Here is a 10,814-nt window from a genome sequence, read left to right as displayed (position 1 = left end):
TAGAGAGTTGGCCATTCTAAGGTAAAAACCCAGCGCATACAGTGTTCATGTTTTTTTTTTGTTTGTTTTATCCAGTCGGCTTCCCGCGACCCCCTGCAATGGCACAGCGCCCCCTCTAGGGGGCGCGCCCCACAGTTTGGGAACCTCTGCATTAGACTTTGTTTCTCAAGGCAACATTTTTGTCCTATTAGGAAGTAAAGTAGCTCTTAATATGTAGAGATATGAGCCATATACCATCAGCATAAGAAGTATTTGTCTACACACAGATATGTGATCTGTCTTTATCTATTAGGAAAAATAAAGTTCCAACTTGTCCCCATATGGAGAGCTAATTGGACCCTAAACCTGACCAAGTATCTGTTGAGTAATACAGTATGTTGTAGGTGACACATGTTGCGTCATTGACACATGGCTGAGTTTAGTGCATTAGTTTCTGCTAAATATCATGTTGGTGTAGTACTTTAGTGAAACAAATACTAATTAGTAAGTTAAGGTTAGCGTATCTAACTTTTTAGTTAGTGGTGTCTACCACTGCAATAAACCATGATTCACTTCACATCAGCTAAAGCTGTGTCAAACCAAAGAGGATAACATCAGGGCAGAGTGGATCCTGTATAAGCAGGCCAGGAACAGACTGACCAAGGAGATCTGGGCAGCTAAGAGATGCTACAGTGAGAAGCTAAAGGACTATTTCTAAGCTAACAGTCCAGGAATGTCCATTTTCTGCTTGAGAGCCAGTGCTGACCAACTTGCCCCCATCCTCACTCAGATCTTCAGCAAGTCTCTGAAGCTGTGTGAGGTTCCCGAAGTTCCCTCTTTCTTCAAGGACACCACCATCAACCTGAGCCCCCCAAAATGGACCATAACAGGATTAAACGACTACAGACCTGTTGAACTGATGCTTGTGGTCATGAAATCCTTTGAGTGACTGATGTTAGCATTTGCAGGACATCACATGCCCCTTGCAGTTTGCTTGGCAGCCAGTCAATAGATGACTCAACCACCCAGGGACGTACGCCAGGATAGTGTTTGTGGGCTTTAGCTCAGTCTTCAGCATGATCAACTCAGACTTCCTCCACCAGAAGCTCACAATGCCAGCCCCATCCTGTTAGTGGATGACCAGCTTCCTGACCGATCAGCAGCAGCAGGTGAGGCTGTGGAATATTTTCTCCTGCGCAAGAACCATCAGCACTGGCACCCCTCAGGGTGTGTTCTCCCCCCACTCCTCTTCTCTCTGTACACATGACCGCAACTCAGCAGACCTGTCTATAAAACACCTGAAGTTTCCAGATGACATCACTGTGATTGGTCTGATCCAGGTCAATGACGAGTCTACAGACAGAAGATGGATTAATTGGGTTAAAACTACCTGGAGCTTAGCACACTCAAGATAGTAGAGATGACAGTGAACTTCTGGAGAACACCTCCCACACTGCCTACCTTCACCATCCTCAGTCCTTACTCTGGACCTGAGACGGTCCTCACTCACAGACACAGTCTGGAAGAAGGCCCAGCAGAGATCGTACCACCTGCAGCAGCTCAAGAAGTACAGTACAGTGCGGCCGGTGGCCATCTTCCACACTGCCAATATTCAATGTGTCTGTGTGGCTTGGCTCATTCATAAAACACGATGGGACAAACCTGGATCAAACAATCGGGTCTTCAGAGAGGATCGCCAGGTTTGACCTTTCCTCCGTCCAGGACTTGTACAGCTCTAGCGTCAGGAAACGGACAGCTAACATCTTCCCACAGATCTCACACATCTTGGACTGTTTAGACTTTTCCCTTCCAGTCAGCAATTGAGAGGCATCACAGAGACAGTTTCTCACTCCAGGCTGTTTCTCTGATGCACACAATGAACACTAGACACCCAGTAGTCATCTACTCTGCTGTGAAACAAAATAACCGATAACTGTCACAATCTACCTTCTGTTTCTCTTTCTATATATAAAAAAATAAGATTGTGGAAAGAGAAAAAGCACAACTCTCCCATCTCTCTGTGGTCTGACTGTACAAAATGCTGTTCTGTTGGGAAAAGAAAGTTGTACAAAATGCTGACAACAAAGGTATCTATGAATGTGCCAGCAAGGATTTTTGTTTAAAGTTTTCTCTTCACAAATTTGTCCACTCAATGGAAAGAGTCCATTCAAATTGAAAGTTGAATTTTTAAAATGTTCCTTCAAGAATTCAAGACCTTTCTTTGTTCCACATCTTTACTATCTTAATTGCTGCTAGTGCCGAGCATTTTACGGATCCACTAGTTCCCACAGCTGAATTAGCCTCTTAACTCTGAGCAGCAGCTCATTAAATAAACATGTTTTGTGTTCAGATGGAAAATACAGATGTGACCCAATTCACAACTTTCTAGGACACTGCCCCATTACAGCAAAAACATGTGCATCTGTCAACATTTTAATCATGTCTAATTTTTTTGCATTCTGGACACATCTAGCAGTTGTGACCAAAATCTTTGTAAAATTTTCAGCTTGAGGTAATCACAGACTGATCAGATCCATATTAATTTGTAGCAAAGAGCTGCGTAAACTTTAAAAATCAGTCTTTTTTAGACAGGCACAACAGGGCACCACGCAATCCTAAGGATGTGAAAGTGTCCACATGAGATCCAGAGCTGGGTTATCACCACTGCAGCGCTTGCTCAATATTGACAGTTAGTGGATTTGAGGGAATCGGCACACAGCACGGCAAAGACATTTTCACAACAATTTTGGGTCGCAAAGAATTCCCTTATATCTAAGAAAAATGTCAAGGACTGACTGGAATTCTCCACTAAGTACAAGACCGATCAGAAGAAGAGACTAACAGGGTCATGTCCTCCAATAAACCTGGAAAATTATTTGTCTGGATAGAAACCGATCCTTCAAAGGAACCTTCTGTGTACTTTCAAGCAAAAGACCTTAGTGGTCAAGAAACTCAACCTAATCTTAACTGTGTTGTGAGACTGTGGTCAGTTCTCAAATAGCAGATCGAGGAATAGAAGCCAACAACAATCTCTCTGGGAACTCCAGCTTCTTTCCACAGGCCAAAAACATGATGTTAGGTCAACTGGTCTCTCTGAATTGTCTTTAGGGTTGAGTGTACAAATATAAAGAAAATAGCTAAAACACATTGCCTTGTTCGGGTGTTCAAACTTGATCACATTGTATCTCAGTACAGCAGTAAATTTCAAAAGATTTTCTTTGTGTTATATGTGATTCCACCTTTTGTTGCTATAACAACTGCTAATAGTTTGATGTTTGTCTCCACGACTGTTGAACATGTACTGAAATGATTACCCAAGATTCTTTGGAAAGCAGTCAGACTGGAGGGAGGGAGTATTGTTACAGATTTTCAGTTAGATATTTGACTAGGCCATTCTGACACAATAATGGTTTGATCCAAACAATTCCTCTGTAATTCTGGTTGTGAACCTACTCCTTGTTCTTTATTTAACTCCATCTGACTGACTTTATATCAGTCTGTCACATAAAATCAAAATAAAATACCCTGAAGTGTGTGGTTATTATGTGACACAATGAGTCTAAATTATTTTATTTCCAAGACATTTTTGAAAAATAAAGGAATCAAATCAGTTTTAAAACAAGAGGATACTCTTAATTTGATGCCAGCCATCTCTCCTATAAAATAAAGGTATTCCTAGGAAATCTTAAGAACCCCCAGAAAGCTGAAAATCAATAACCAATAATCGTGATTGTCAGTCGTTATCCATTTGATGAGCTCATGCTTAATTCATTTCCTTCTGTCGCAAACATCCGCCCCTCCCGCTCCCGTCATAAAACACAAACAAAAAAGAACCATCTTCCTCCTCTTCCTCCTCCTCCGCGGCTCCCTGCATCCTCAGCTCGGCCTCAAAGCCCGCTCTCCTCCACATGACACCATCCGCATTAAGCTATTATCAAAACCACGGGAACTGCAGAGTTATCCCCTCCCAAACACACATAAACACACTGCTACTAAACGAACTTAATATGCTCAGGTTATCTAAATATATTCGTAACGAAGATCTTATTAAAATGAACGGAGGGCCCCTCTGTGCACAAAGGCCCCCTCCCACTCCCCCTCACCCCTTATCGCCCAAAACGAGACGCTGGTAAACATATGGGGGAGCTTCCTTTACCCGAACATCCCTCCCAGGAACGAGCCCGACGCTTTGACCTTCTTGTCGGCCTCGGCCATCAGCTGCATGGCCTCCTTCTCTTTGCCGGAGTTGTCCATGGCTCGGTGGGTCTGAAAGCGGGCCGATGTTCCGCAGTGGGGAGAGAAGACGTCTCTACTGGTGCTGATGCTGAAGGAGGCTGGCGCTCTTCTTCAGCGGGAAGAGACACAGAGCTTAGTATGAGTCAATCGCACCGCCTACAGGAAGAAACAGCAATTGCAACAGGCTAAGGCAAGAAAAATATTCACCGGGATTTAAAAATGTGTTATTCTTAGTACAATGCCTTGCAAAAGTATTTTCACTTTTGACCCTTTACATAAAAAAAAAATCGAGTTAAAACAGCAAATTTCAGTCAATTTCATTATGAATTTATTTTAAAATCATTGTGAAGGAAAATAATAGCCTACATGCTAAGAGATTTTCCCCCTTAAAAATAACAAAAAATAACAATTGATTATGTTTTTATAACATAATAAAGCAACAATATTTTTATTATATTTAATTGAAAAAATAGATTTTTAAAATTAAATATTGATTTAATTTTTAAAAATTAATATTTTCTAGAACATATTTTGCTCTATAATTTTTGTGTACATCAAAAGATGTACACGTTCCATTAAAAAGTGACTCTTTTATGGAATGTAATAAAATTATGGACATAACTTCCAGCAAATTAAATGATTTAATTTAGAAATAAACAATTTCGTTGAGTGAATTTAATGCAAATATTTTTGAGTGAAAATGATCTAGAAAGCTCAATACCTAAATTAGTTGGTTCCAGAAAGCAAGAAAAACTAAAGTTGTCCTCGAGAAATCAGCTTCCACAAACGATCTTAATTTATTGTTTTTCTAAACAATAAAATCAAATAAAAAAAAAAGTAATTGTATTTTTTTATGAAACTATAAGTTTTAAAACTGTTGAAAGACAAAACATACTGTAGAAGCTACATGTTACACTTAGGATAAGGTAACAGACACCCAGTTTCCCTTTTTGGAGTACATATCCAATTATGCAACTGAAACCGCATTTGCTGTTTTTGAACATTAGAGGGCGGTACAGCCCACTTCTAGACATTGGTCAAATCTCCGTCGTATTATGGCGCGTTCATTTCTGCTCAGCAGTCAAAATTTCCCTTTTCCAAGTTGCTAAAATAATATTAAAATAAGATGGGCTATAAATTTGGGATTAGCGATCTGGTTTTGGAACCATCTTCTGGCCAGTTGGCTTGGGGCCAAAAGTATCTTTTTAATTATTTTTAATATTTCAGATTTTAGTAAACATCCACTCAGCATGATGATGGTGAAAACATTCCACATACACCTCACGAGTCCAATATTGTGAGCTTAAGCAGCAAAAAGTAACAAATCAGTCATTTTTAGATCAAACATTTTATTATTTCTGTTTAAATAGCACTCAATAAAACCAAGAAATAATTCCAGAGGTGGAGGAACTCAGGACAAGGAAGCATGCTCAGTGGAACCAAAGCAGAGCTGAGATGGAGCATTTCTCAAGAGGATCAACAGATCTGTTGAAAATATCTTGTGCTCCACACAGACTGGCTTTAGATTTCTAAACTCAAAACAAAAGGAAACCTGGAAAATGACGTTATTCCGAATAATCACTGTACAAAGAGGAACAGGCTGGATTTGGCACACAGTTTTACAACAAAGAAGAAGTCGAGCTGTTTCATGGTGGTTCTTCTTAATCAAGTATCATGAAATAACATTTAATAAGTACACATATCACCAGACCGTTGAGTCTGGAGAGGTTTCACATTAAAGAAAAAAAAACATCATGCAATTGCCAAGACACAAACGTCTGACCTGCTGATTGTTGAGTAGCAGGAGCTCTGAGGGAGTAAAACATGGCATATTCTGAATTTCATTGATTTAATAGTCATTTTACAAAACATATCTGAAAACTCCTAATAAGTTTTGGTACCAGGATGAAGTGGTTTTTCAGCTGTATATATGTCAGTGTATCTTGTAAACCTGCAATGGAAACACTTTTGTCACATCAGCAGAGTCATGTTATCAACAGCTTGATGTTACTACCGGCAGAAACCATGAAGAAGAAGATGACAGGAAGTAGCAGGATGATCGTGGCGGTGTGTTATTTTAATGACTTATCGCATGAACAGATTTATTTATGTGTGATTTTAATTGCGTTTCTTATGTAGTGAAAACACCACAATTGCAAAATTGTCTTTTTTCAACATTATCAGATTAATAAAGTTTTTTGCGTATTTGTAAGTGGAAACGAGATACTTCCTGTTTTTATGGTGGAAAATGCCTTTTGGGGTTAAAATCATTCATACTCTGTATAGGATATGAATTTATGGCACTAAAAGATGGCAGTATATAATCCATATTCTGTAAACATACGTTCTGGTTCCGGTAAGTTTTCTATGCGTGCATTTAGTGGTGATGAGTAACGTCAGGTTCTCTCAGGCATAGGCAAGAAAACCTGCCTAATTTTTTGCTTATATTTTAAAAACTGTCCTTATAAACTGTTGGGAAACGAACCAATCAGAATGGTTGTGTGAATCTTGGCTTCAGCTTGTGCCAAAAATAAAAATTTACTAAGATTGTGGACAGAGAAAATCATTGTAAAGAGTAAGTGGTAATGAAAGTCATAGCAGTTCTATAAGCAAGATGAATGAGATAGATAGATAGATAGATAGATAGATAGATAGATAGATAGATAGATAGATAGATAGATAGATAGATAGATAGATAGATAGATAGATAGATAGATAGATATCATGCAGTAAGTTGTCAGAATGTTAGAACATAAGACCAAATGACATTTGATTAAATGCTGAAGTACATCACAGTTCATGCTTCTAATAATTTAAAAAAACCGTCAGATTGTTTTTTCCATTAAAAAGAGAATTAACAGTCTTTATAAATATTTACTTCCTCGGTGAAGCGCCTCAGTTTCCTACAGTTTCATTTCCTGTATCACTCCTCTGCATCCTCCTATATTTTTCCTGATCAGTCCTCCTCTGAAAGAGCTTCGTGGGGAGTCGACGGCCGGGACTTGCTGTGACCTCTGCCCTCCAACTTCCTGTCCTGCAGGAAGCCTCGGATCTCGCCAGGCAGACGCTGGAACTTTTCCTGGAACTCAGCCTCCACTGCCGCCTGCAGCTGGAGAACCGTTTGCAATTATAAGAGATTGGAAACTAAAGATCTAACATTGTCCCCTGCAGGGAGGTCATATTACTCAAATGTTTGGCCGATATAAAGTCTTGTACGTCACTGGAATGTCTTCCTATGGACCCTTCGCAACTACGTCACCTAATTCAGGTTGAGGTGCCATGACGGAAGTGCTTTCCCAAACTGTTTTTGCCAGTACAGCCATGGCTTCTACTTGTAAAAGTTTAGCTAAGTAGATGCTAATCTATTTTTCCCCCTTACATGTTAGGTTACATGATGGTGAGGCATTTTCTGCTGGGTTACTAATGATTCGATGTGTATCATCTCCATTACTCAATATTTGATTGCCTCTTACTAACCTTGCTAACTTATGAAGTGCATGGATGCTCTGCTAATTTCTGTGAAAACACAGAGGGTTGCCAGTCTTTCCAATTAACGGCTGCCATCACCATCTTTCTTCCTCGTTAAAAGGTTTGTGATAAAATGAAAAGTTTGGTTTGCTTCCTTGTGTGTTTGTGCAGCTAATGACTCAACATCCTATGACCCATTTCACAGCTTAATCAACTAAATAAAAGCAATATTAGGTGACCCAATGTCTGTTTACTGTCAACCTTTAAAGGATTTAATGCGCATTGATAGTTTTGACTTCTGTCGTGGCAGAGTGGGCCGCTTTCAGAACAATGTGACGTCACATGCAAAGGGCCAATTGTACCTCGCAACGGGATTTTTACCCCTTGTACTTTTTGTCACATTAGAACCACAAATCTAAATCTATTTTATGGGGATGTTATCATTTCCAATGCCAGACCTGTCAATTACCTTGGCTGTCTGATCAGGTTCCAGACGTGGCAGTACTACCATCTGTAGATGTAACTTACCTTTGGTTTCTGATCTTGGATCTCCTGCAGGAGGTCATTGTGTTGCTCCACCAGCTGATCCTGACGCTTAGTTTGAGTTTCCTCAAGCTGAGGACAACAAAATGTTTGTTTCTTTTGCCAGCACATCATCCCAATCTTGTTCAGTGTCCAAGAAGTTCAGCAATAAATTACTGGAAGGTAGGTTCCTCTACCGCTGCTCACCCGCTTGATGTTTTGCACAACCTCGTTGACGTAGGACTTGTTGATCTCGATCTTCTCCCTGAAAGAAAGACAAGTTGACCATAGCCAGTTTGTTAGGTTAGCATGGTTAGCTAGCAGTATGGTTCAGGGCACTGTGTAGAGGACGTACTCCTCAGCCAGATGTTTCTCTTTGGTCTTGGCCTGGTTGATCTTCTCGGTTCTCCGTCGATCCATCTGCCTCTTCAGCTCCTTCTTCTCCCTGCAGCAGCATGAAGAAACATTTGAGCTGCAGGGTTGCTAGTTGCCAGTCTGAATGAGCACCACATATTTCAGATTTAGGTTGCTATGTTGAAAACCATGTATCACTTTGCTACATACACACTACTTTGTCTGTTTGTGGAATCATAAAATTCCTCTTTCATACATTGAGGTGTGTTGCTATAACATGGCAAAATGCGGAAAAATGAAATGGGTTTGTTTTGAAAGGCCCCTGTGATGTAGAAATACATTTATATACTAAAAGATAGCTTACCAAAACAAAGGACTGTTACTGGAGTAATGACAATTTAGAAAAATAAAAGGTAAAAAGGACAAGTGAACATGTTTAATATATAAATTAATCAATTTATGTCACAAAAAACAAACTCTGTCTCATGTTAAAAGACAGCGAGTGTGTTGAAGGTTTTTTAAAGGCTTTTCAGAGTGAATATTTCTAAGAACTCTGTATGTGTACATGGTAAATACAGACTTTAGAGAGATTATGGTGTTGGAGCTCATTTTAATTGATATCTGCATTGAGCATGGTCTGAAAGTCCCAATATTTTCATTTTGACAATTATTCTTCACCTGTTCATGGCAAAGTTCAGCTTATTTTGCATCAGGTAATTAAAATCTGGAAAAATTGTGATAAGAATCAAATGTAAAGTGGAAGCCTGTTCTTAGTGGATTCCTTCTCAGAACTAATTCACCTTGAATTTTATAAAAGTGGTTCACTTTAACACCATCGCCCTGTTCTGGCGCTGTGTGGGTATTGCAGGTTATTTTGTGGAAATAGGACATTTCCACATTAGACATGTGTTATGTGCTTCGGGCACATTATGATTTTTCTTTCTTTTTTTTTGTTTTGTTAGAGACCTTGATTAAATGACTTTTTGTAAATATATTTTGGACTTTGAATAATTTCTTTTTGGTCATTTAATTACGTTAATTTGTGGTGCTGTTGGTCCGCCTATAAATAGGCTGGCTTTCGGCATGTAGGGAGCCTCCCCTCCATTCCCGCCTGGGCTCCGCACGCTAGACCAGCCGCTGTGGGCCGCAGCTGAGGCTTCCAGCCTGCCATGTGGTACCTTTGTTAGCTTTTGTTTGTTTTTTCCGTTGTGTGTTTGGCCTGGTGGGACCGGTTGTCCTGTTTTCGATTTTTCTTTTGCATTAGGTTCTTTTGTTTCTAGTCCGGTACTAGTAGGGGCTTCGACGGCCCTGTATAGGGTTGGCCCCCTGCTGTACCGTTTTGTTCTGTTTGACCGGCTCACCAGGTCCAACTTTCTGTTACTACTTTTGGGGTTTTGTTTCTTTATTTTTTGGGACACGGGATTTGAGGGCTTGAACTTCATTTTCTCCTCAGGAAATCAGAAGATGCTGACCTGAGAAAATCAAAGTTAAGAGAATTTATAAATAAAAACATTTTGGTTGAACCCTCATCTGTTGTCTCGTGTCCTCAGATATGTTGTGCCCTTGGTGGACGTAACAACATGGGAATGTGTGTTTCAAAAAGAGGAAAAGTAGGTTTACACGGTTCCTGTAGATTTTTTTTCATGTCAAACTTCCAGAGTTTTCCAGGCACATTCCCAAACCGTTCAGTCCCAGTTAGCAGAAATCAAAACGTTCAGGATGAATTTATGACATATATTTGTTCTGTGGCCAGGCTGAAGCATAAATGGAAAAGAAACAGAGACTGAGAGTAAGGAAGGAAAAAAAGAGGGAAGAAAAGTAAAATATAAGGAATCACAGACAGAAGGGAGGAATAATGAAGGAGGAAAGGAAGGAGGAAAGAACAAAGTAAGAAAAGAAAAATGAATAAATGCATAAATGAAGACAAGAATAGGAAGGAAAAAAGGAAGGAAGAGTGGAAGTGAGGAAGAAAAAAAGAAGGAATAAATGATGGAAGGAAGAATGATGTGTGGAAGGGAGGAAGAATTGAAAAAAGGAAGGAAGGATGGAGGGAGGAAAGAAAACAAAAAAGGAAGGAAAGAAAGACAAAAGGACAGAAGGAAGACAACAAAGAAGGAAGGACCAAAGGAAAAAAGGAGGAAAGAAGAAAGAAAAGAACCCTTTCTAGTCCAGTCCTTCCCAGTCTGGACTAGGACTAGGACAGACCTAGTCCTAGTCCTAATCCTAGTCCATTCCAGTTCTAAAGCAAAACATTT

At 39.8% G+C, this 10,814-nt stretch overlaps 2 protein-coding genes across 2 annotated transcripts in view; both read right to left on the bottom strand.

Annotated features, from left to right (window-relative positions):
* Window positions 1-4,337, bottom strand: part of napba (N-ethylmaleimide-sensitive factor attachment protein, beta a) — an 11,103-nt gene extending 6,766 nt beyond the window's left edge. The window contains exon 1 of the mRNA XM_007569921.2: window positions 4,136-4,337. Within this exon, the coding sequence (XP_007569983.1) occupies window positions 4,136-4,233 (98 nt within the window). The 5' untranslated portion in view covers window positions 4,234-4,337. The remainder of the gene's footprint in view (window positions 1-4,135) is intronic.
* A 2,091-nt stretch (window positions 4,338-6,428) lies between these two features.
* The window catches only part of plcb1 (phospholipase C beta 1), a 40,635-nt gene continuing 36,249 nt past the window's right edge, over window positions 6,429-10,814 (bottom strand). Inside the window, exons 29-32 of the mRNA XM_007569920.2 lie at window positions 8,561-8,650; window positions 8,413-8,470; window positions 8,212-8,298; window positions 6,429-7,324 (exon numbers count right to left, since the gene is read on the bottom strand). Of these exons, the coding sequence (XP_007569982.1) occupies window positions 7,172-7,324; window positions 8,212-8,298; window positions 8,413-8,470; window positions 8,561-8,650 (388 nt within the window). The 3' untranslated portion in view covers window positions 6,429-7,171. The remainder of the gene's footprint in view (window positions 7,325-8,211; window positions 8,299-8,412; window positions 8,471-8,560; window positions 8,651-10,814) is intronic.

Source organism: Poecilia formosa, unplaced genomic scaffold (genome assembly GCF_000485575.1).
Source record: "Poecilia formosa unplaced genomic scaffold, Poecilia_formosa-5.1.2 Scaffold251, whole genome shotgun sequence".
NCBI lineage: Eukaryota > Metazoa > Chordata > Actinopteri > Cyprinodontiformes > Poeciliidae > Poecilia > Poecilia formosa.
Note: the sequence above shows the minus strand (reverse complement) of the source record. Positions and strands in the feature narration are given on the sequence as shown.